This window comes from Physeter macrocephalus, chromosome 20 (assembly GCF_002837175.3).
Source record: "Physeter macrocephalus isolate SW-GA chromosome 20, ASM283717v5, whole genome shotgun sequence".
In the NCBI taxonomy this organism is placed as follows: Eukaryota; Metazoa; Chordata; class Mammalia; order Artiodactyla; family Physeteridae; genus Physeter; species Physeter macrocephalus.
This window is the reverse complement of record NC_041233.1, coordinates 89,710,343-89,736,794: the sequence shown is the minus strand read 5'-3', so window position 1 is coordinate 89,736,794 and position 26,452 is coordinate 89,710,343. Positions and strand designations below refer to the sequence as shown.

At 36.5% G+C, this 26,452-nt stretch overlaps 1 protein-coding gene across 1 annotated transcript in view; it reads left to right on the top strand.

Moving 5' to 3' along the window:
- LOC102984175 (disintegrin and metalloproteinase domain-containing protein 32) overlaps positions 1-26,452 on the top strand; it is a 198,371-nt gene that overhangs the window by 66,910 nt on the left and 105,009 nt on the right. The window contains exon 10 of the mRNA XM_028481958.1: positions 8,337-8,418. Within this exon, the coding sequence (XP_028337759.1) occupies positions 8,337-8,418 (82 nt within the window). The remainder of the gene's footprint in view (positions 1-8,336; positions 8,419-26,452) is intronic.

Genomic DNA, 26,452 nt, shown 5'->3' with positions numbered 1-26,452 from the left:
GGCCATGGCACACGGGCCCAGCCGCTCCGCGGCATGTGGGATCCTCCCAGACCGGGGCGCGAACCCAGCTCCCCTGCATCGGCAGGCGGACGCGCAACCACTGCGCCACCAGGGAAGCCCCTAAATTAATTTTTTTAATGCAAAAATTATGAGTTCATAGGGATATTTGTAGTCAGTTTAACCTGATTTAATTATAATTAGCATAATGGTATTTTTACCAAGCTTCTTTAATTTTATCATTGTCTTTTCTCTTTCTCTGAAAGTATAGATTTCTCATGTCATTCACATGACTATGTATTGCTTTAACCAACAATTGTTTTTTGAATATATCTTACTAAAGATGTACAAAGAACTTTACTCCAAAGTCTCTTGAAATAGATTCTTTCTTTATTATCAAATTTATATGAGATTTGATATTGATTTATTTAGCTTTGTTCCAAAACTTAATGTTATATTTCTGAATTGATTACACATTTATATTATTCAAAAGTCAAAACTATGTAGAGAATTATACACAGAAAATTCTTAGAATTTTTTAAATATTTTTATAATCATCTTTATTACTTGTTTTTATTTTATTTTTTATTGAAATATAGTTGATTTACAGTGCTGTGTTAGTTTCAGGTATACAGCAAGGTAATTCAGATGTACATACATATATATATATATATTCTTTTTCAGATCCTTATCCCTAATAGGTTATTACAAATCAGCTGATTTTTCAGCAGAAACTCTGCAGGCCAGAAGAGAGTGGCAGTATATATTTAAAGTGATGAAAAGGAAAAACCTACAACCACAAACACTGTACACAACAAGGCTCTCATTCAGATTAGACAGAAATCAAAAGCTTTACAGATAAGCAAAAGCTAAGAGAATTAAGTACCAACAAACCAGCTTTACAACAAATGCCAAAGGAACTTCTCTAGGCAGGAAACACAAGAGAAGAAAAAGACCCCCCAAAACAAACCCAAAAGAATTAAGAAAATGGTAATAAGAACATAGATATTGATAATTACCTTGAATGTAAATGGATTAAATGCTCCAACTGAAACACACAGACTGGCTGAATGGATACAAAAACAAGACCTGAATATATGCTGTCTATAAGAGACCCACTTTAGACCTAGGGACACATACAGACTGAAAGTGAGGGGATGGAAAAAGATATTCCATGCAAATGGAAATCAAAAGAAAGCTGGAATAACAATACTCACATCAGATAAAATAGACTTTAAAATGAAGACTGTTAGAAAAGACGAGGGAGGACACGACAAAATGATTACCGGATCAATCCAAGAAGAAGATATAACAATTATATATGCACCCAACATAGGAGCATCTCAGTACATTAGGCAGGGGCTAACAGCCATAAAAGGGGAAATCAACAGGAACACAATACTAGTGGGGGACTTTAACACCCCACTTACACCAATGGACAGATTGTCCAGACAGAAAGTAAATAAGGAAACACAAGCTTTAAATGACACAATAGACCAGATAGACTTATCTGATATTTATGGGACATTATACCCAAAAGTGGCAGAATACACTTTGTTCTCAAGTGCACACAGAACATTCTCCAGGATAGATCAAATCTTAGGTCACAAATCAAACCTCAGTAAATTTAAGAAAATTGAAATCGTATCAAGCATCTTTTCTGACCACAGTGCTATGAGATTAGAAATCAATTACAGGAAAAAAACTGTAAGAAACACAAACACATGGAGGGTAAACAATTCACTACTGAATAACCAAGAGATCACTGAAGAAATCAAAGAGGAAATAAAAAAATACATAGAAACAGATGACAATGAAAACACGATGATCCAAAATCCATGGGATGCAGCAAAAGCAGTTCTAAGAGGAAAGTTTATAGCAATTCAATCTCACCTTGTGAAACAAGAAAAATCTCAAATAAACAATCTAAACTTATACCTAAAGCAACTAGAGAAAGAAGAACAAGAAAAAAACCCAAAGGTAGTAGAAGGAAAGAAATCATAAAGATCAGAGCAGAAGTAAATGGAATAGAAATGAAGAAAACAATAGCAAAGATCAATAAAACTAAAAGTTGGTTCTTTGATACGATAAACAAAATTGATAAACCTTTAGCCAGACTCATCAAGAAAAAAAGGGAGAGGATTCAAATCAATAAAATTAGAAATAAAAAAGGAGAAAGTACAACTGACACTGCAGAAATACGAAGGATCATAAGAGACGACTAGAAGCAACTATATGCCAAAAAAAAAAAAAAAAAAGGACAACCTGAAGAAATGGACAAATTCTTAGAAAGGTACAACCTTCCAAGACTGAACCAGGAAGAAATAGAAAATATAAACAAACCAATCACAAGTAATGAAATTGAAACTAATTTAAAATCTTCCAAAAAACAGAAGTCCTGGACCATATGGCTTCACAGGCAAATTCTATCAAACATTTAGAGAAGAGCTAACACCATTCCGTGTCAAACTCTTCCAAAAAATTGCAGAAGGAGGAACACTCTCAAACACGTTCTATGAGGCCACCATCACCCTGATACCAAAACCAGACAAAGATGTCACAAAAAAAGAAAATTACAGGCAAATATCACTGATGAACATAAATGCAACAATCCTCAACAAAATACTAGCAAACAGAATCCAACAACACATTTAAAGGATCACACACCATGATCAAGTGGGATTTTTCCAGGTATGCCAGGATTCTTCGGTATACATAAATCAATCAATGTGATACACTGTATTAACAAATTAAAGAATAAAAACCATATGATCATCTCAATAAATGCAGAAAAAGCTTTTGAAAAAATTCAGTACCCATTTATGATAAAAACTCTCCAGAAAGTGAGCATAGAGGGAACCTATCTCAACATAATAAAGGCCATATATGACAAATCCACAGCAAACATCATTCTCAGTGGTGAAAAACTGAAAGCATTTCCTCTAAGATCAGGAACAAGACAAGGATGTCCACTCTCACCACTCTTATTCAACATAGTTTTGGAAGTCCTAGCCACTGCAGTCAGAGAAGAAAAAGAAATAAAAGGAATACAAATTGGAAAAGAAGAAGTAAAACTGTCACTGTGGCTTCCCTGGTGGCGCAGTGGTTGCGCGTCTGCCTGCCGATGCAGGGGAACTGGGTTCGCGCCCCGGTCTGGGAGGATCCCACATGCCGCGGAGCGGCTGGGCCCGTGAGCCATGGCTGCTGAGCCTGCGCGTCCGGAGCCTGTGCTCCGCAACGGGAGAGGCCACAACAGAGGGAGGCCTGCATACCACAAAACAAAACAAAACAAAACAAAAAAAAAACTGTCACTGTTTGCAGATGACATGATACTATACATAGAAAATCCTAAAGACACTACCAGAAAACTACTAGAGCTCATCAATGAGTTTGGCAAAGTTGTAAGATACAAAATTAATACACAGAAATCTGTTGCGTTTCTATACACTAACAACAAAAGATCCGAAAAAGAAATTAAGGAAACAATCCCATTTACCATCACCTCAAAAATAATAAAATACCTAGGAATGAATGTACCTATGAAGGCAAAAGAGTACAGTTTTGTACTCCAAAAACTATAAGACAGTGATGAAAGAAACTGAAATATATCTCAGAGTCTTCTTCATATCAGAACACAGAGCCCTTATTTTTAACCAGTTTATAATAGGGTCTAAAAATTGTGTGTAGTTTATTTAACTAGTTCTTTAATAACAGGTACTTGGCTTGATTCCAATATTTTATTATTTTAAAAAAATCTTACAGTGAGAAAAACATTACACGTGTCATTTATATATGGGTATGTGTATCTACAAGGCAGATTCCCAGGAGTGATATTTCTAGGTAGTATAATTCTAATTTTGATAGCTAATACCAGATTTTGGCACTGATTTTAGTGCTTTGCACACTTATCAATAACGTATGAGAAGGGTCTGTTTCCCCACAGTCTAGCCAACAAAGTGTATGGTCAAGTTTTTCTTCACCTTTGGTACATGAGAAATGGTATCTTGGTATAGTTTTAGTTTTCATTTCTTTTTCATGAGACTGATGGTAGATAGCTAGATATCTAGATAGATAGGGATAGATGCATTTAGGTATCATTTCAACACAGATATAGATAAAAAGATAAATTTCTTTGCCTTGCAATGAGAAGTAGTTTTCTTTCTTAATTTGTCTTTTGGCTTGGCTTCTTGTGTTTGTGTAATTTTTAACTGCCATACAAAATACTTTTATTTTTAAGGCAGGATTCATCAGGTTTTTATTTGATGGTTTCTAGAGTCTGAGTCATAATTAGAAAGGCCTTATCACTTCATGGGTATGAGGGAAGTTTTAAATTTATTTTCCATGGAAATTTTAGAATCAACCTGTCTAGCTCCTATGTTTTAAGACTATGTTAAATTTATAAATTGAGCTATAGAGAACTGTTTAGTCTTCACATCTCACATTTTGTCTTTCCAGTTTTTGGTCATTCAGAAGTTAATTTCTCATAGGTTTTATACATTTATTGATAACTTTTCTTAGGTATATTGTCTTTCTGGTTGCTGTTGTAAATGTGTCTTCTATCTGCTAACTATATATTGTTTTTGTTTGTAAAATTACCTTAGTTTCATATTGATTTTATATCGTATTGCCTTACTAAATTTCTTTGTTTGTAATCATTCTTAAGTCTATTACATTGTTGTTTTTCACTCATATAATTATACCATCTGCAAATACAGGTAGTTTTATCTCTTTCTATTTAATTTTATATTTTCAGTTTCTTTCTCTGTTCTTATTGCTTTGGCTAGTTTAGTACAGTTTTAACTAGTAGTAGTAATAATGGTAACATGGGTCATGTCTGTTTTCTTCTTTACTTCAGGGAATGTTACCTCATTGAGTAATACTTTTTAGCTTTGGGGGCTAAAATGTAGGTTTGGTTCTGTGTGTGTGCACAGGCATGTTTTAGAATTTGAATAACAGTAAGGCAATATTCATAGATTCATACTATACCAACAATTTGAAAAATAATCTTTCAGGGACTTCCCTGGCAGTCCAGTGATTAATACTTCTCCTTCCAATGCAGGGCGGTGTGGGTGTGATCCCTGGTCGGGGAGCTAAGATCCCACATGCCTCAGGGCCAAAACACCAAAACATAAAACAGAAACAATATTGTAACAAATTCAATAAAGACTTTAAAATGGTCCACATCAAAAAATCTTAAAAAAAAAAAGAAAGAAAAATAATCTTTCAGCTTTTATAGGGATGACATAAGATATTATTATTGGCATTCAATAGAAATAATTATAGTGATATATTTCCTAATCTTGCACCATCTTGCATTCCTAGAATAAATCTCAATTTTGACATGATGTATTATCCTTTTAATAGGATGTTGAAATTTGATACAGTAATAAGTGAAATTGGTGAGAGAATTTATCCCATTAGAAATGTAGAAATTATGGTACAGTCAGCCTCCTTGAACTTGAGTAATACCCCTTCTTGATCCCTTGATGTTATTTTAATGCATCAACATACTTTGCATATGAGTAATGTCCTGGAATAAATACTATGAAATTATGATAAATAACAGTAATTCTCTATGGTCTTTGTGCACCAGAAATTTATAATCTGGTTTAGGCCCTACAGTAGGAACAATGAACACAGCAAGCTTAATTTTTTAACCTTTTACAATCTGTCCTTTATTCAACAAATGTTTATTGAGATAATATTGCATAGTGACTCAAATTTAAACTCTGGAGGCCAACTGCCTGCATTTAACTTCAGCCCTGTCACCTAGGGCAATTGATGCTCCCTGCCTCAGTTTCCCTATACTTTCTTTTATTATTTTTATTCTTTTACAGCTTTATTGAGGTATAATTGACAAATAAAAATTATACATATTTAAGGAGTACAATGTGATATTTGATATATGTATACATTGTGAAATCATAAGCTAATTAACATATACACCACCTTACATAGTTAACGTTCTTTGGTGTGCAGTGAGAAATCTTAAGACCTTCTCTAGCAAATTTCACATATACAATGCAGTATTATTAACTATAATCATCATGCTGTACATTAGACCTCCAGGACTTATTCATCCTACATAACTGAAACTTTGTACCTTTGACCATCTCCCCATTTCCTCCATCTCCCAACCCCTGGCAACCACTATTCAACTCGCTGCTTTTATGAGTTGGATTATTTTAGATTCCACACATAAGTGTGATCATACAGTACTTGCCTTTTTATGTCTGGCTTATTTCACTTAGCATAATGTCCTTCACGTTTATCCATGTTGTAAATGTCAGGATTTCCTTCTTTCTTGAGGCTGAGTTATATTCCACTGTATATGTACATCACATTTTCTTTATCCATTCATCTCTCAATGGATGTTTAAAAAGTGGGCCTCTTTGGCATCATCTTGCATGGCTGGCAGTATTCACTATACTCTCACCTTCCCTTGTGGGAGAAATCATGGCTGAAGGCAGCTCTTTGGGCACTGAGCTGTGCTGCCTTGGGGGAATGGTGACACGGGTAAAGTGAAACTGTTTTTACCTTCTTCAATGTGTCTGTTCTTGGATTTTTTGCTCCAGTGTGGCATGGGACCTTTCCTTGGATCTTGGGCCACATCTGTGGGTGTTTGTCAAAATTGTTGTTTCTGTGGAGAGATGAGGGCTAAAAAACTCCTGCCATCTTGCTGATGTCACTCCAGAAGATTACTGTTGGTACATTATCTCTACTTGTTTATAGTTTACAGGAGGAAGAAACAATGAGAGTGAGAGCAAGAGCAGGAGTGAGAGAGAGACTCAAAGTAACAAATAACAAAAGGGCCAAGTTAAAGACGTGCTAATCACATTAGAAGTGAGGAGGCAGATTGAGGAATTTTTAAAAAATAGTTATTGTTTTTACTTAATATAATGAATTTAAAAAAAATTTTTGGCTGTGATGGGTCTTAGTTGCGGCACTTGGGTTCTTCGTTGTAGTGTGCGGGCTTCTCTCTAGTTGTGGTGTGCTGACTTACTTGCCCCGTGACATGTGTGATCTTAGTTCCCCAACCAGGGATCGAACCCTCATGCTCTGCATTGGAAGGCAGATTCTTTACCACTGGACCACCAGGGAAGTCCCAGGAATGTTTAAATTCAGTGAAAGGTGGTGGAAAGCATTCCAGGTTATGGAAACAATATGTGTAGAGACATGGGACTAAATAATAGCTTTTTTCAAAGAGTACGGAATTCATAGTTATAACTGGAGCTGAACCTCTGAAGGAGGGGAGGGATACAAGAAAAGTTGAAGAAGTAAAACAGTAAATCTTGATAACTGATTTGATGTGGAGACTGGGTGGCCGTATTAAGTAGAAAATAGCTATTATTGAATCCAGTTCATCAGGAGTATGCATAGAGTTTGGGGGAAAGTCTTGTCTATTGGGAGAACTATCTTGAATGAAGAAAGAGTGTAAACAATACTTTGATATTGGAATGTAAAGCCAAAGTTGGGTGTTAAAGGCGAATACTTGGAAACAAGTGCTTACGTATAAACAACATCAGCGAGGCAGAATAAGGGAGCCGTGGAGAGACAGTGCAATTGTGAAGCGCAGTGCAGTTGAGACTGAGGAGGCATTTCAAATTGAGAATTGCGTACCAAGCTTTTTTACACACGTCTTGGAATGTTCGTTTTGGCTGGGGCTCTAAAGGTGGCAGAATATGTTTGGAGCATCTATATCTTAGTGATTGAGAGTATGGCTCTGCATTCAAACTGTCCAAGTTCATATCCTTCAGCAGCACTTACCTGTGCTGCCCTGAGCAAGTTACTTGTACTTCCCATCTGATGTTTGATTTGTTCAGTGGGGAAAAAATAGTTTTTGTAAATAGTTTATGTAAATCCATGAGAATAGTGCTATTATTATATGGCAGTTTATATGGACTCTTCTTCTCAAAGCAGAAAAAAATAATGGTAAGTTGTAGAACAATAAAATCATTCCAGTGAGAAAATGGTGAGGTTTTCTACATTTGAGTGAAAACTTTTAATCCATACATTAAAACTGTTTTTCATTGTAATTCAACAAAATGCTCTTGATTGAAATGTTTGATCAAGGCTTTGGTAACCCTAACCAAACGTCACAAGAACAGTAAAGTCATCAATAACTTGGATGCATTGGATACGTTTTAGAAACCCAGATTGCTTAATCTATTTAATGAAGACTATTTTACAAATTTGAAGCAGTTAAAGACATACGGAAAGATTGTACTTCAATTTGCTTCAGACTAGAAATTTATGAACTACAGACAAATTACTAGCAGGAGTTATCACATGTGAATTGTTTGTCAAAATTAACTATAATTATATACTTATTTATTTAGCTATAGAGATTATCCAGATTATGTGGGAGCAGCATTTCCTGGAAAGATGTGTGTTACCAGTTATTCTGCAGGAATTGCTTTGGTATGTAATTATTTAATCTTATTATTTGAAAAAAATACATTTAAAAATTACCCAGCATTACAGCATATATTTTATACACTTCACATTTATATTTACATTTAGAGATTGCATTTATATTCCATCACTCTTAAAACTTTGAAGTATGTAAAAGGAATAGTATTCTGAAGTACAAGTGTCTTATTGCAATTATTTGGAAGTTAAAGTGGAATAAAAATATAATAAATACACATGTATCCTTTATTATATAGAAGAGTGCATTATGAAAAATTATCTGTAAAGATATTTCTATAACCAAAATAGAATTTTTTTCTTGTAGGTATAAAATTGGAAAAATAGTCTCATAGATAAATTAACTTCAAAATCGAAACAAATGATCAACCAAAAAGTATGATAAAAATCTGTTAAAATGTTCCAAATTTTTCTACATAATATTTAAAAGAAACTTTTATGTCTATTTTAAATATTTATAGTTCTTATAAATATTTTATATTTAAATAAATTATTGGTATAATTAGATGCATCACTGAAAGAGAAGTAATTCATTGAGCCTTTCCCCTGTCTATTCATCCTTTTTAAAAATAAGTTTAAATACTATATAGTATTTTTAAATTACAAAGTAATTTATGCATGTCCATTTTTAAAAGAACATATAGAAACATAAAAGGAAGCATATAATCTGGCATCTTCCCAGGGATGAAGCAATAATCACTGTTAACATTTTGATTAATAATATATCTCCTACTTTGAGTTTTTATCTGTTACTGTGGCTCCCCACAATATGTTTTTGCAAAAATGGGATTTTGCATACATATTTTTATTTCTGATACTCTTCCAATTATTTTTATTACAGAAATTATGCATGCATGCATGTAAAATTGTTTAAATTGTAGCTATACAAAGCAAAGTTTGTTAGCAAAACTCTCTTCTTTATCCCCTTCATGAAGTCCTATAAGAATTTATAATTTCTATTTAAATTCTCTGGTAGTTAAGTTTATTTATTTAAAATATATATACTTTGACCCCTACTTTGCTTAATAAACTTTAGACAACATTGGTAATATTATCTTTGACATATTTAACCCACTCTCTCTATTTGTCATATATATTGTGAAGTTTTTATTACTTTATTAATACTTATATTAGTAATCTATATTAAACACATTGTTAAATATTATATGTATATACATAATGTATGTAATTATATATTATAGATGTTATACAATATATAATACACAATAATATATAATATATTAAATATTATTGCATAATATATTACCATCTTAATGTATTTGTTTTTATTTATAATTAATTATTTTAAAAAATCTTTTTACCTTATGCAAAGTCCATTGATTTTTTGCTATGAAAAATGAGACATGTAAAATAGTACACTTCTCACATCCATTGTTGAGTTATAAAATTTATAATTTATTTTATAGAACTTTTGTGCTTTGTCTACAGGTTGATTTTAAGTTAAATCAATAAATATTATTTTGTGGTATTATGAATATAAAAATATTAACTCTGAATCAAGAAATAAATATGTTGTTATTCTGGTAAAGCTTTGATGGCCAAAAGAGGTCTTGTCAATTTTTTTCTAACTTATTTTACTTCTGTGGGCGGAACCAACTGCCACAGAAAATTAAACTTCATCTTCCTTTTCTTGGAATTCTTTGCTCTTTTTCTGGAATAACTCAAGTTTAAAAACTTTTAAACACTGTATGTAAGTGGCAAACACTGTTATTTTATTAATGAAAACACTTTTGCTTTCCCTCCACATTTGATTGATAATTTGGCTAGGTTTAGAATCCTAGTTCTAACATCCTTCTCTCTCAGCATTCTGAAGATTGATGTGTTGTGTTTTTGTCAACTCATGAAGTGAAAGGATGCCAAGGAAATTGAGGGTGTTGGTAAGAGAATCTGAACTGCTTAAAGGAGGAGAGAAGTCAGTAAGGAGGTTAGGAACAGTGAAAATGTAGGAACGAACCATGGTTTGGTTGTGTTGATGGGTATGCAGATTGTTGTCATTGAGGTGCTAGTGGAGTTATCAGGAGAGACAGCAGGTGGTCAGGATGTGGGATGCACAGAGATGACGGAGGGCTTGCAGTTATTGATAAAAATCTGTTGACAAGGTCTAGAGTGTGAACCATAGGAATGAGTAGGTGAGGCAGGACGTAGGATAGAATTATTAGAGGAGTTGAATTCAAGGAATGATACTTTTACAAAGCTTTTGTACTTATATTTTTATAAACTTTTATATTTCTTTGTTTAAAAGCTCTTATAATTTTACCACAATTGAATATGTCTCTAAATAAGAATTGTTTTTTATGCTTTAAACATAATATAAATTGTATCCTACTGTATCATTCTGCAAATAGATTTTTTTGTTTTCCACTTATAATTTTTGAGATTTAAAGGAATTACAGTTAATTTTTAAAAGACTTTGTTTTTTAAGAGAAATTTTAGGTTCATAGCAAAATTAAGAGGGAAGTACAGAGATATCCCATATAGTCCCTGCCCACCCCGACACACATAACCTCCCTCACTGTTAATGTCCACACCAGAGAGGTGCATTTGTTACAGATGATGGACCTACACTGACACATTACAACCACCAAAAGTTCACAGCTTACATTAAGGTTCATTTTGGTGGTATACATTGTGTGAGTTTTGACAAATATATAATGATATATATCTAGCATTTTAGTGTCATAGAGAGTAGTTTCACTGTCCTCAAAATCCTTTGTGCCTAGTAAATTTTTTTGCATTGGTGCTTGATACTTTATTATATGAATGCCACACTGTATCCTTTATGATTTTCATGGGAATTTTGGTTGTTTCTATTTTTGCCATTATAAACAATATTTAATAAACATCTCTATACATAACTCTTCCAATTTCCATTTGATCTTTTTGTAAATTGAAATGTAGTTGATGTACAAGATTATGTTAGTTTCAGGTGTACTACATAGTGATTTGACATTTGCATATCTTACAAAAAGTCATGACAAGTCTAGTAATTGTCCCCATACAAAGTTAATATTATTGACCTTATTTCATATGCTGTATATTATACCCCCATGGCTTATTTATTTTATAACTGGAGGTTTGTACTTCTTAGTCCACTTTACCTATTTTACCACCACCCCACCCCCTCCCCTCTGGCGGCCACCCATCTGTCTTCACTACCTGAGTTTGTTTTCATTTTCTTTTGTTTGTTTGTTTTGTTTTTAGATTTCAAATATGAGTGAGAGCATACATATTTGTCTTTCTCTGTCTGACTTATTTTACTCAGTGTAATACTCTCCAGATAGACCTTCCATGTTTTTGTAAATGGCAAGATTTTTATTGGGGGGCGGTGTATAGTTGTTTACAATGTCATGTTAGTTTCTGCTGTACAGTGAAGTGAATCAGCTGTATGTATACATATATCTTCTCTTTTTTGGATTTCCTTCCCGTTAAGGTCACCACAGAGCACTGAGTAGAGTTCCCTGTGCTATACAGCAAGTTCTCATTAGTTACCTATTTTATACATATTAGTGTATATATGTCAGTCCCAATCTCCCAGTTCATCCCACCCCCCCACCCCCATTTCCCCTTTGGTGTCCATACATTTGTTCACTATGTCTGTGTCTCTATTTCTGCCTTGTAAACAGGTTCATCTGTACAACAAATGGCAAGATTTTTTAAAATTTATTTTTTATTTTTTTTGACTATTTTATATTGGTGTATAGGTGATTAACAATGTTGTGTTAGTTTCAGGTGTACAGCAAAGTGATTCGGTGATACATATGCATGTATTTATTCTTTTTCAAATTCTTTTCCCATTTGGGTTGTTACATAATATTGAGCAGAGTTCCCTATGCTATGCAGTAGTAGCAAATGGCAAGATTTTATTAGCTGAGTATTAATCTACTGTGTGTGTATGTGTGTGTGTGTATATACATATACATACATATATATATGTATGTATATATATATATGTGTATATACACACGTCATATCTTCTTTATCCGCTCATCTAACAATGGATACTTAGGTTGCTTCCATGTCATGGCTATGGTAAATAATGCTGCAATGAACATTGGAGTACATATCGTTTAGTATTAGTGTTTTTATTTTCTTTGGAAAAATACCCACAAGTGAAATTGTTGGATTATATGCAGTCCAATTTTTAATTTTAAGAGGAACCTCCATACTGTTTTCCATAGTGGCTGCACCAATTTACAGTCCCATCAACAATGCACAGGGGCTCCCTTTTCTCCACATCATTGCCAACACTTGTTTTTGTCTTTTTGATGACAGCCATTCTGACAGGTGTGAGGTGGTTTCTCATTGTGGTTTTGATTTTAATTTCCTTGATGATTAGTGTTTTTGAGGATCTTTTCATGTGTCTGTTGGCCATCTGTATGTCTTCTTTGGGAAAATGTCTATTCAGGTCCTCTGCCCATTTTAAAATCAGGTTTTTGGAGGTTTTTTTGATGTTGAGATGTGTGAGTTCTTTGTATATTTTGAATATTAACCCCTTATTATATATATTGTTTGCAAATATTTTCTCCCATTTAGTAGTTTACCTTTTAATTTTGTCGTTGGTTTTCTTCACTATGCAAAAGCTTTTTAGTTTGATGTAGTACCATTTGTTTATTGTTACTTTTATTTTCCTTGCTTGAGGAGACAGGTACAAAAAATCAGGGAACATGATAACTTCAACTTTGTTCTTTATCAAGATTGCTTTGACTGTTCTGGGACTTTTGTGTTTCCATACAAATTTTAGAAGTATTTGTTCCAACTCTGTGAAAAACGCCATTGGTGTTTTGATAGGGCTAATTGAAGCCAAATAGATTGCCTTGGCTAGTATGGTCATTTTAACAATATTAATTCTTCCAGTCCATGAACCCATATAGCTTTCTATTTATATGTGTTGTCTTCAATTTCTTTCATCTGTGTTTTATAGTTTTCTGAGTATGGTTCTTATACCTCCTTGGTTAGATTTATTCCTAGGTATTTTTTTTAATGCAATTTTTTTTTTTTTTTTTTTTTTTTTGTGGTACACGGGCCTCTCACTGTTGTGACCTCTCCCGTTGCGGAGCACAGGCTCCGGACGCGCAGGCTCAGCGGCCCTGGCTCACGGGCCCAGCCGCTCCGCGGCATGTGGGATCTTCCCGGACCGGGGCACGAACCCGCGTCCCCTGCATCGGCAGGCGGACTCTCAACCACTGCGCCACCAGGGAAGCCCCTTAATGCAATTTTAAAGGGAATTGTTTTCTTAAAATTTCTTTCTGATAGTTCATTGTTCGTATATAGAAATGCAACAACAGATTTCTGTATATTAGTTTTGTATCCTGCAACTTAACTGAATTCATTTATTAGGTCTAATAGTTTTTTGTGGCATCTTTAGGATTTTCTGCATATAGTATCATGTCATCTGCAAACTGTGACAGTTTTGCTTCTTCCTTTCCAATTTGGATTCCTTTTATTTCTTTTTTTAGTCTAATTGCTGTAGCTAGGACTTCTAATACTATGTTGAATAAAAGTGGCAAGAGTGGACATCCTTGTCTTGCTCCTAATCTTAGAGGAAATGCCTTCAGCTTTTCACTGTTGAGTATGATATTAGCTGTGGGTTTGACGTATATGACCTTTATTATGTTGTTGTATGTTCCGTCTATACCAACTTTGTTGAAAGTTTTTTTAAAAATCATAAATGGGTGTTGAATTTTGTCAAAAGCTTTTTGTGCATCTATTGAGATGATCATGTGACTTTTATTCTTAAATTTGTTAATATGGTGTATCACACTGATTAATTGGCAGATGTTGAACCATCCTTGCATCCCTGGGATAAATCCCACATGATCATGGTGTATGATCCTTTTAATGTATTGTTGAATTTGGTTTGCTAATACTTTGTTGAGGATTTTTACACCTATGTTTATTAGTGATATTGATCTGTAATTTCTGTGTGTGTGTGTTTGTGTGTGTGTGTGTGTGTGTGTGTGTGTGTGTGTGTGTGTGTGTGTGGTGTCTTCTTTGGTTTTGGATTCAGAATGATGCTGACCTTGTAGAATGAGTTTGTGAACATTCCTTTCTCTTCAAAATTTTGGAAGGATAGGTGTTTGGTAGAATTGGCCTGTGAAGCTGTTAGGGTCCTGGACTTTTGTTTTTTGGGAGTCTTTTGGGTTTTGATTCAATTTTATTACTGGTAATTGGTCTGTTTAGATTTTCTATTTCTTCGTAATTCAGTCTTGGAAGATTGTACATTTCTGGGAATTTATCCATTACTTCTAGTTTGCTCAGCTTGTTGGTATATAATTGTTTGTCGTAATCCCTCATGATACTTTTTATTTCTGTAGTGTCTGTTGTAAATTCTCCTCTTTAGTTACTGATTTTATTTGGGCTCCCTCTTTTTACTGGATGAGCCTGGTGAAAGGTTTATCAATTTTTAAAAATCTTTTCAAAGAACTAGCTCTTAGTTTCATGGATCTTTTCTATTTTTTGTTTCTTTGTTTGTTTTTTATCTCTATTTCATTGTTTTCCCCTCTGATCTTTATGATTTCCTTCTTTCTCCTAACTTTGGGCTTTGTTTATACTTCTCCTAGTCTTTTAGGTTTAAGGTTATATCGTTTGATATTTTTCTGGTTAATTGAGGTAGGCTTGTAGTTGTATAATCTTCTCTCTTAGAACTGCTTTTGCTTCATCCTATAGATTTTATATCATTGTGTTTCCATTTTCATTTGTCTCAAGGTATATTTTGATTTCCTCTTGATTTCCCCAGTGAACCATTGGTTGTTTAGTAGCATATTTTTTACACTCCACATGTTTGTATTTTTTGCAATTTTTTTTGATGATTTTTAATCTTATGTCCTGTGGTGAGAACAGATGCTTGATATGATTTTAGTCTCCCTAAATTTATTGAATCTTTTTTTGTAGCCTAGTATGTGATCTATCCAAGAGAGTACTCCATGTGCACTTGAAAAGAATGTATAGTCTGCTGTTTTTGGAAGGAATCTATTAATTTCATCTATTATCTATTATATTTATTAATTACATCTGTCTAATATGTCATTTACAGCCATTGTTCCCTTGTTGATTTTGTCTGTGGATGATCTTTCCATTGATGTATGTAGGGTGTTAAAGTCCCCTGCTATGTTGAATTACTGTCAGTTTTTCCCTTTAGGTTGTTAATATTTGCTTTATCTATTTAGGTTTTCCTATGTTGGGTGCATATGTATTTATAATTTTTATATCTTCTTGTTGGACTGATACCTTTGTCATTATGTATTGTTCTTTTTGTTTATTACAGTCTTTGATTTAAAGTCCATTCGTCTGACATGTGTTGCTGTCCCAGCCTTCTTTTCATTTTTATTTGCATGGAATATCATTTTCCATTCTCTTACTTTCAGTCTGTGCATATCTTTAGAGCTGAAGTGAGTCTCTTGAAGGCAGCATTTATATGGGTCTTGTTTTTGTATCCATTCAGCCACTCCATTTCTTTTCCTGGGAGCTTTTAGTTCATTTACATTTAAGTAAATATGGCTAAGTATGTATTTATTTCCATTTTTTTTATTGTTTTTTAATTGTAGTAGCTCTTTTTTGTTCCTTCTTTTCTTTCTCTCTTCCCTTTTGATTTGATGACTATCTTTAGTGTTTTGTTTGGATAACTTTCCTTTTTTGTATTTGTGTATCTATTATAAGTTTTTGGTTTGTGGTTACCATGAGTTCATATATAACAACCTACGTATGTACATGACTATTTTATGTCAATGATCTCTTAAGTTTGAATGCATTCTAACAACCCTGCATTTACACTCCCCCTGCCCATGTTTAATATTTTTGACATCATATTTTACACTTTTTGTTTTGTGTATCCCTTACTACATATTGTGGATATAGGTGATTTTACTATTTTTATATTTTAACCTTTTTACTAGCTTTATAATCAATTGATCTACACCTTTACTCTATGTTTACCTTTCCAAAAAGATTTTTTTCCTTTCATAACTTTCATGTTTCTAGATATGGCTGTTTGTGCTTAGAGAAGTCCCTTCAACATTTCTTGTAAAGCCAGTTTTGTGGTGAACTCTTTTAGCTTTTACTTGTCCATAAAACATTTATCTCTCCTTTAATTCTGAATGATAACCTTGCCTGGTGAAGTATTCTTGGTTGTAGGTTTTTTTCTTTCATCACTTTGAATATATCATCATGCCACTCTCTTTTGGCCTTCAGAGTTTCTTCTGAAAAGTCAGCTGATAAGTCTTATGGGAGTTTCCTTGTATGTATCTGGTTGCTTTTAATATTTCTCGTTTTAATTTTTTATTTAATTTTTTATTTTATTTTATTTTTTTTTGTGGTGTACGGGCCTCTCACTGTTGTGGCCTCTCCCATTGTGGAGCACAGGCTCCGGATGCGCAGGCTCAGTGGCCATGGATCACGGGCCTAGCCGCTCTGCGGCATGTGGGATTTTCCCAGATCGGGGCACGAACCTGTGTTCCCTGCATCGGCAGGTGGACTCTGAACCACTGCGCCACCAGGGAAGCCCTCTTTTTAATTTTTGACATTTTAATTATAAAATTAAAATTGTGTCTTGGTGTAGACCTCTTTGGGTTCATCTTGTTTGGGACTCTGTGCTTTTTAGACCTTGATATCTGTTTCTTTCTCCAGGTTAGGGAAAATTTCAGCTATTATTTCTTCAATTATGTTCTCTGCCCCTTTCTCTCTCTTTTCTCATTCTGGGACCCCTGTAATGGGAATGTTAGTATGCTTGATGTCATCCCAGAGGTCTCTCTCAAACTGTTTTTATTAAATTTTTTTATCTTTTTTCTTTCCTGCTTTGGTGATATCTACTACTCTGTCCTGCAGTTTGCTGATCTATTCCTCTGTATTATCTAATTTCCTGTTGATTTCTTATAGCATAGTCTTAATTTCAGTTATTGTGTTCTTTAGCTCTGTTGGGTTCTTCTTTATATTTTCTAACTCCGTTGAAATTATCATTGTGTTCATCCATTCTTCTCCAGAGTTTGTTGAACATCTTTAAGAGCATTACCTTGAACTCTATAAATTGCTTTCTCACTGTTTAGTTCTTTTTCTGGAGTTTTGTCTTGTTCCCTTGTTTGGAACATATTCCTCTATCTCCTCATTTTGCCATATTCCTTATATATATATTTTTACTATATTATCAATATTATAAAAGGATACAACTCAGGAACATTCAGATGGAAGAGATGCATAGGGCAAGGTAGGGGAGAAGTATTGCCGAGTTTCAGTACCCTTCTCAGGAATGCTGCACTTCTGATACCTCCACGTGTTCACAAACCCAGAAGCTCCCTGAACTCCTTCAGGTTCTTTTATGGAGGCTTCATTTTGTCCCTTAGCATGATTGGTGTAATCACTGGCCATTGGTGATTGAACTCAATCTCCAGCCCCTCTTCCCTTCTTCAAGGACTGGAGCAGGGTGAAAGTTGCCACCCTCTAATCAAATAGTTGATTCCTCTCCATCCATAGGGCTTTCCAAAAAAACGTCATTAACATAAACTATGATTGAAAGGGGCATATTATGAATAACAAAAGATGCTCCTTTCACTCCTTTCCTGAGCTATTTTGGGACCAAAACCCCAAAATTATAACAAATGATGCTTTTATCTCTTTTGCTCTTAATCTTTTAGGAAATTACAATGGCTGAAAATAAAGACCAAAAACAAAGGTGTTTTTAACAGACATGTGGAACAATTCTTTGCTCAAAAAGATAAAAATTTTTGGGAAGATGGAATTATAAAGTTGCCTGAAAAATGGCAGAAGGTAGTGGAACAAAATGGTGAATTTGTTGTTCAATAAAGTTCTTGATGAAAATGAAAAATGTGTCTTTTATTTTTACTTAAAAACCGAAGGCACTTTTTGGGCAACCCAATACTCTCTAGGTCCATGCACGTTTCTGCAAATGGCAATATTTCATTCCTTTTTATGGCTGAGTAATATTCCATTGTATATATATCTTCTTAAGCTAATCATCTATTGATGGACACTAGTTGATTCCACGTCTTGGCTATTGTTAATAGTGCTGCTTGAACATTGGGGTGCAAGTATCTTTTTTAATTAAAGTTTTCATGTTTTCCAGATATATACCCAGGAGTGGGATTGCTGGATCCTATTGTAACTCTACTTTTCGTTTTTTAAGGAACCTCCATACTGTTTTCAATAGTGGCTGCACCAATTTACATTCCCACTAACAGTGTAGGAGGGTTCCTTCTTCTCTACACCCTCTCCACACTTATTGTTTATAGATTTTTTGATGATGACTGGTGTGAGGTGATATCTCATTGTAGTTTTGATTTGCATTTCTCTGATAATTGGTGACGTTGAGCAATTTTTCATGTGCTTATTGGCCATCTGTATGTCTTTTTTTGAGAAATGTCTATTTAGGTCTTCTGCCCTTTTCTTGATTGGCTTGTTTGTTTTTTTGTTATTGAGTTGTATGAGGTGTTTGTATATTTAGAAATTAAGCCCTTGTCAGTAGCATCATTGGCAAATATTTTCTCCCAGTCTGTAGTTGTCTTTTCATTGTATGGTTTCCTTTGCTATGCAAAAGCTTGTAAGTTTGATTAGGTCCCATTTGTTTATTTTTGCTTTTATTTCTATTGCCTTGGGAGACTGACCTAAAAACATCACTACAATTGTTGTCAAAGAATGTCTTTCCTGTGTTCTCTTCTAGTAGTTTTTTGGTGTCCTGTCTTACATTTAAGTCTTTAAGCCATTTTGAGATTATCTTTATGGGCTTTGTTTTAAAATCTATTTTGTCTGATATGAGTATTGCTACCCCTGTTTTCTTGTCATTTCCACTTGTATGAAATATCTTTTCCAACCCCTCACTTTCAATCTATATGTATCTTTGGCCCTAATGTGGTTCTCTAGTAGGCAGCACATTGTAGGTTCTTGTTTTATTATCCAGTCTGCCACTATGTGTCTTTTGATAGGAGCATTTACTCCATTGACATTTGAAGTAATTACTGAGAAGTATGTATTTATTTCCATTTTAAACCTTGTTTTCCAGTTGATTTTGTATTTCTTCTTTGTTCCTTATTAGTTTTGTTTTTTCTCTTGTGGTTTGATGGTTTTCTTTTGTATTATGCTCGAGTTCCTTTGTTTTTGGTTTTTGTGAATCTATTATATGTTTTTGATTTGTGGTTACCCTGGTTTTCAAGTATGTTAGCCCATAACTATATCTACTTGCTTTAGACTGGTAGTCATATAAGCTCAAACACATTCTAAAAGATCTACATTTTCTTACTGCCTTCCCCCAAATTTTGTGATTTTTACATCTTCATGTTTATTTCTTTGCTGTTCATTGTAGTTATAATCGCTTTCACAGAACTTTTCGATTGTTTTTTAATCTATATACTGGCTTATTTAAATGATCTTTAATCTTTTTTATATATTTGCCTTTCCTATTGTAGTTTTCCCTTTCCTATAGATTCTTGCTTCTTTCTATTTAGAGAAGACCTTTCATTATTTCTTTTAGGATAGGTTTAGTATTGCTGTATTCTTTTAGTTTTTTCTTGACTGAGAAATCCTTTATCTCCTTCTATTCTAAATGATAATCTTGCTTGATAGAGTATCCTAGGTTGCAAGTTTTTCCCTTTCAGGACTTTTGACTATATCTTGCCATTCCCTTTTGGCCTGCAAAGTTTCTGTAGAGAGATCAGCTGATAGCCTTATGTGGGTTCCGTTGTAACTGACTCTTTTTCTCTAACAAGAGAAGGCAACAGCCTTTAGCACCCTCTCTTTATCTTTATCTTTTGCCATTTTAATTATGATATGTCTTGGTGTAGGTCTGTTTGTGTTCACCTTGTTTGAGACCCTCTGTGCTTCCTGTACCTGGATATCTGTTTCCTTCTTTAGGTTTGGGAGTTTTTCAGCCGTAATTTCTTCAAGCATATTTTTGATCCCCTTTCCTCTTTCTTCTCCTTCTGGGATTCCTATTATTTGTAGATTGGCATGATTTATATTATGCTATAGATCTCATATGCTGCTTTCATTTTTTTTCATTTGTCTTTCAATCTGCTGTTCTGATTAATTTTTATTATTCTATATTCCAAATCATTTATTTGTTCTTCTGCATTATTTAGTTTGCTATTTATTGCCTTTAGCTCTTTTTTTTTTTTTTTTTTTTGCCACGCGTCTTGTGGGATCTTAGTTCCCCGAACCCATGCCCCCTGCAGTGGAAGCATGGAGTCCTAACCACTGGAGTGCTAGGGAATTCCCCTAGCTTGTTTTTTATCTTGGCAAATGAGTTGTCTAATTTTATTTGGCTCCTTTTTATAGTTTCTAGTTCCTTGTTTCAGTAATGTACATTTCTATTGATAATCTTTCTTAATTCCTTCAGCATTTTTATTACCTGCTTTTTGAACTTGGGGTCTGATAGATTTGGGAGGTCTGTTTCATTGCTTATTTTTTCAGGGGATTTATCTTGTTCTTTTCATTGGGAGTAGTTGCTCTGCCTTTTCATTTTAATTATATAGTTGTCTGACTCTATGAATTTAGGAGAAACCATTATCTGCTGTGGTCTGAAGGGCTGTTTTTATGTGGGAGTGACCCTGTGTAGACTGTGTGAGTCCAATATTTTGGCTCAGGGGCTGTTTTTGGTATGGATGCTTGCCATGTCTTTCTCAGAGTGTGCTGGCCCTTGTCCCCTTGATAAGGGGGTGTGCTTGGTGTTGTGACCAGAGCCTGCACTGGATGTTGGGCAGAGACTCCTCTTTGCTCTGTGGTTGTCACAGCCCTGTTGGGGATGGGGTCGGCTCCCCAGTTGTTGGAGTAGAAGCCCCCAGATCCATTTCTAAGCTGCAGTATGAGAGAGGTGGGACTGGAGCACTCCCTCTGGGACAGGAGCTGCTGTGCATTCCTCCCCCGGTGCTGTCCACCAAGATGTGTGACTCTGTGATGTTGCCTGCCATTTGGTGTATGTGTCCATGAAGTTCGCTGCTTCTGGCACCTGGAATCATCTCTGCCATGGGAGTACCAATAATTGGCTCAGATGTCTGGCATGCATGTGTGGTCCTAGTCCCAAAACCCGCTGGCCTGAGATCCCACCAATGCCATACCACCATGCCCACTGTGGGAGCATGGATAATTGGCTTAGATTTCAACCCCCCACTTCCACGTGTGGGTGCCCCAAAAGTTTGCAAAACCCTTGGCAGTGGGAACCATGCCCTGTTGTGAGCATGCTGACAAGGAGGCTGGTATGGTAGACCCATGACCCTCCTTTCATGTGTTGACAGTGGGGCTCTTATGGTGAACCCATGCTCTGTCCTGCATGCACCCCCAGTTGCAACTTGGGCCACACTTCAGGCCCTTAGTGCTGTCTCTGTACAGCCAAACTGAGTTCTCTCCCCAGACTGTCCACTGAAGCCCAAGTTTCAGAATCCAGCCATTGCGCACACCAGCAGGCATGTGGAAAGTGCAGTGACATGGCAAGGGCGGTCTGTGCTGGTCTCTCTGTATCCTGCTGGGCCACACTCTCCCCTTGAACCTCTAAAGCCCCCTATTTGTCCCACCAGACCTCGCAACTGGTGAAGGAGGTTCCTGGGGTGAGGGAACCTTTCCTCTTTCAGAGCTCCCTCCCATGGCCACAGGTCCTATCCCAATTCTGCTTCTCCTCCCTTTTCCCTTCATCCTACTCCACTATGTGGGGATCTTTCTTGCAGCTTTGGTTGTATGAGATCGTCTGCCTGCTTTCAGTAGGTATTCTGTGAGACTTGGTCTGCATGTAGATGTATTTTTTATGTATTTGTGGGAGGAGGTGAGTTCCAGGTCCCTCCACTCTGCCATCTTGATCTCCTCCCTCTCAGTAGCATTTTTTAACTTTATACTTTTACTTCTCTTCTCCCTCAGGTTCTTTTTCTTTTTTTGGTTATTGATGTTATAGTATACATATTTTTTAATATTGTATATCCTATAACATATATTGTACTATGATTATTTTTAGTATTTGTTTTTTCACTTTTAGACTAGAGTGTATTATGCACCACCATTAATTACACTATTACAGAACCTAACTTTGACTATATATTTACCATTAGTAATGAGTTTTATGCTACTTTCTCATGTTTTAATGATGTTAATTAGCATTATTTTACTTCAGTTCAAAGAACTCCCTTTTGCATTTCTTGTAAGGCATGTCTAGTGGTGATGAACTCCCTCAGCTTTTATTTGTTTGGGAGTCATGGTCTCTTCTTCATTTCTGAAGCACAGTTTTGCTGGGCATAAAATTTTTGGTTGACAGTTTTTTTTCTTTCAGTATTTTGAATATATAATCCCATTCTCTCCTCACCTGAAATATTTCTGTTGAGAAACCTGCTGATAGTCTTATGGGGGTTCCCTTGTATGTAACTTGGTTTTTTTTCTCTCTTCTTTCAAAATTTTTTCTTTTTCTTTACTTTTGACACTTTAATTATAATGTGTCCTGGTGTAGCCCTATTCAAGTTCAACCTATTTGGGGTCCTTTGTGCCTCATATATTTGGATGTCCATTTCTTTCCCAGTTTTTGGAAAATTTCAGCCATTATTGCTTTAAATGTACTTTCCTTCCCGTTTTCTTTTCCTTCTGGAATTCCCATGATACGGATATTGGGGTGTGTGTGTGTGTGTGTGTGTGTGTGTGTGTGTGTGTCTGTGTGTGTGTGTGTGTGTCGCATAGTCCTGTAGGCTTTCTTTCTTTTTCATTCTTTTTAAATTTTTGCTCCTCTGACTGGATAATTTAAAATATTCCTGCCTTCTAGATCACTGATTCTTTATTCTGCATGGTCGAGTCTACTGTTGAAGCTCTCTATTGAATGCTTCAGTCGTGTTTTTCAGCTCTAGGATATCTCTTTTTAATGGTTTCTGTTCCTCTGTTGAACCTATTTTGTTCATTCATTGTTTTACTAATTTCATTTGGTCATCTGTGTGTTCTTGTAATTCACTAAACTTCTTTAAGGAGATTATTCTAAATTATTTCTCTGACACTTCATAGATCTCCATTTATTTTGGGTTAGTTATTTTGCAGCATTTTTAGTTTCATTTGATGGTGTCACATCCACCTGATTTTTCTTGCTCCTTCATTCCTTACTTTGGTACCTGTGCATTTGAGTTATTGGTCTCCTCTTCCAGACTTTACAGGCTCACTTTGGCCAAGACAGTTCTTCACTAGTCAGCTGAGTTTAGGTTTCTGGGTATGTCCTTGGGCAAGCAGGATCTATTTTTGGGCAAGGCCACTGCCCAACCTCTGAGGTCAGGGGAGGGGGTACCACTGGCTATTAACTGTTGGATAGGACTGATAATGTGGTTCCCTGCCCAAGCGAGGCAGTAGGATATACTCTGTGGTTGTTTAGATTCACTGGTCAGGCTTCCTAGAAGGTCAGGACAGGGAACTTTACTCAGCAGTAGCTGGGAGATGAATTAGCTTCTGTGCCCTGACAGGGAGCACATGACCTGCATGGCTCATTGTTTGTGGACCTACATTAAGCAGACTGTGCCCTTAATTCCTTGGACACATGGGGCCACTGGGTTTTGCTCTGAAGATGGGGAAAACCATGGTATGTGCTCTCTGTTCAAGTGCCACTGTAAGCAGGGCTGTTGGATGGGCGGCACAGCTTCCTTTGTGCTCTGGCTAGATTCGTTGGTTGGGCTTTCTGAAGACTATGTGTAGCAGTGGGCAGGGCTATGAATTTGTGTCCTTGTCCAGGTGTAGTGGGAAAACCAGCTTAGCTCTTTGTTTGTGGTCTTGACTCAATCTAACTGGCACTCCAAGTTTCCTGGCCAAACGGTGCCACAGGCTTTGCTCTGTGAACAATTAACTCTGCCTGCCATACTCTCTGCTCAAGTGTTGCTGCACTATGCAGTTACCAGGTGTTCTGACCAGGCTTCTGGTCAGGGGGAACCAGGAGCTATACTAGGCATTAGGCAGGGCTATGAACATCTCCCCTGACTGGGTGGAGGTGGGTAGCAGACCAGGTTCCAGGGCTGGCAAAGCTTTTCATCTGAGGACTCAAATCAGGCATTCCTATACCTCATTGACTTCCCTTGTCATACTGTTCCACTGTCCTGGCTCTGCAGATGAGCAAAGCGGCTAGTTGGCACCTGCAGGTGCTATAGATGGGAACTCGGCCTGCCAAGATCCAAGCAGTGATTGCTGCAAGCCCTTCCTGCCTTCTCTGTCATGATCAGATTCCCAGGGGTCAAATCTCACTCATCCTTTGTGATTCTTATGAGGTAAAACCAGAGTAGGGGCTCCCAGAAGTGACCCACAATACTAGGGGATCTGGATGTCCACTCTAGGCCCTTTTCCCACTTGAGGGACTGTAGGCTCTGGGAAGACCTCTCGGTGTGGTGCTGCACCAGTCTTGGGGAGGGGCAATGCATTCAGTGTATATCTGCTCCTCCTAACCTTCTAATGAGGTCTGTCTTGGTCTCTGGTACAGGGTCTGCTTCAGCCTCACCTCCATGTTCTAGAATTTTCTCAGTGATATCCATGAATAGTTGCTAGTTGTTCTTCTTGTGAGGGGGAGTGAAGTTGGGAAAGACCTATGTTGCCATATTGGTGATATCACTCCTGTTGCAATTTAATTCTTATTATGGACCTGGAGACAATGAGGGGTGATGAGACAAATGTCCCAGGTATTGTCATTAAAAGTGTCATTTTTTTAAATGTAGGGGCTCTTTCATTGTTTTTTTTTAAATTAATTTATTTATTTTTGGCTGCGTTGGGTCTTCGTTACTACGCATGGGCTTTCTCTAGTTGCGGCGAGCAGGGGCTACTCTTCATTGTGGTGCATGGGCTTCTCATTGTGGAGCACGGGCTCTAGGCGCACGGGCTTCAACAGTTGTGGCACGTGGGCTTCAGTAGTTGTGGCTCGCGGGCTCTAGAGCTCAGGCTCAGTAGTTGTGGTGCATAGGCTTAGTTGCTCCGCGGCATGTGGGATCTTCCCGGACTGTGGCTCGATCCCATGTCCCCTGCATTGGTAGGCGGATTCTTAACCACTGCTCCACCGGGGAAGCCCTCTTTCATTGTTTAGAGGGAGGCTTACTCTACGGGCAAGGGACGTCCAGGGATATTTGTTCATGTCACTCCAGTTGTTCCCACCCCAAGTTTCAGATTCTGACTCCTTCCACACCAAACCTGGTAGGTTTGATAGTTAAATTGGAGCTGGAACCCTACAGTACTTATAGCTAGGCCCTGAGCTTGGTCCTCAGCTGTATCAAACCAACAACTGCAGGAGGTGATAGTCACTACAGTGCTGCTGCAGAGGATTTCTGATTGCCTATTTGCATTATCAGTTGTTCATTTACAGTTTTTCCTTTCTGTTTCTCATAATGTGCTTCCTCTAGCACTGCCATAAGAAGCCAGTTGACCCCAAAATATTTATTATAGCTTGTCTTTATAACAGTGAAGTGCCTTGATGTTCCTCACAACTTGTCCTCTACCTGCACCTTAACTTATACCACATTTGGCAAAATTTGAGAGATTATGATGTCATTGCATATCATGAATTACCAGTGTCCCATTTCTCCTTGGCAAGGAAGATATTTATGCACTCATTAAATATGTGACAGCCTAATCACAAGAATGCTTTCCTGAGGGTCTGTTTTCTGTGGTTTCTCCTGATACTAGTTACTGTGTCATTGAAAATCTTGGCAGGAAGCAGATAGCGTTCTTACACCTGAGGAATTTGGTTATGTGGCCACTTTGTGAGCTGGGAGGTGGAGTATCATGTGGACTCTCCTGAATGAACATGAGAGCTGTTCTAAGAAATTAGGTAAATGGAAGATCATGGTCCATATAGCCAAAAACCTAATGTAAAAATAGCCCTTTTATATAGTTAGGACAGTTATTTAAGAATTATCTTAGGGGCTTCCCTGGCGGCGCAGTGGTTGCGCGTCCGCCTGCCGATGCAGGGGAACCGGGTTCGCGTCCCGGTCTGGGAGGATCCCACATGCCGCGGAGCGGCTGGGCCCGTGAGCCGTGGCCGCTGGGCCTGCGCGTCCTGAGCCTGTGCTCCGCAACGGGAGAGGCC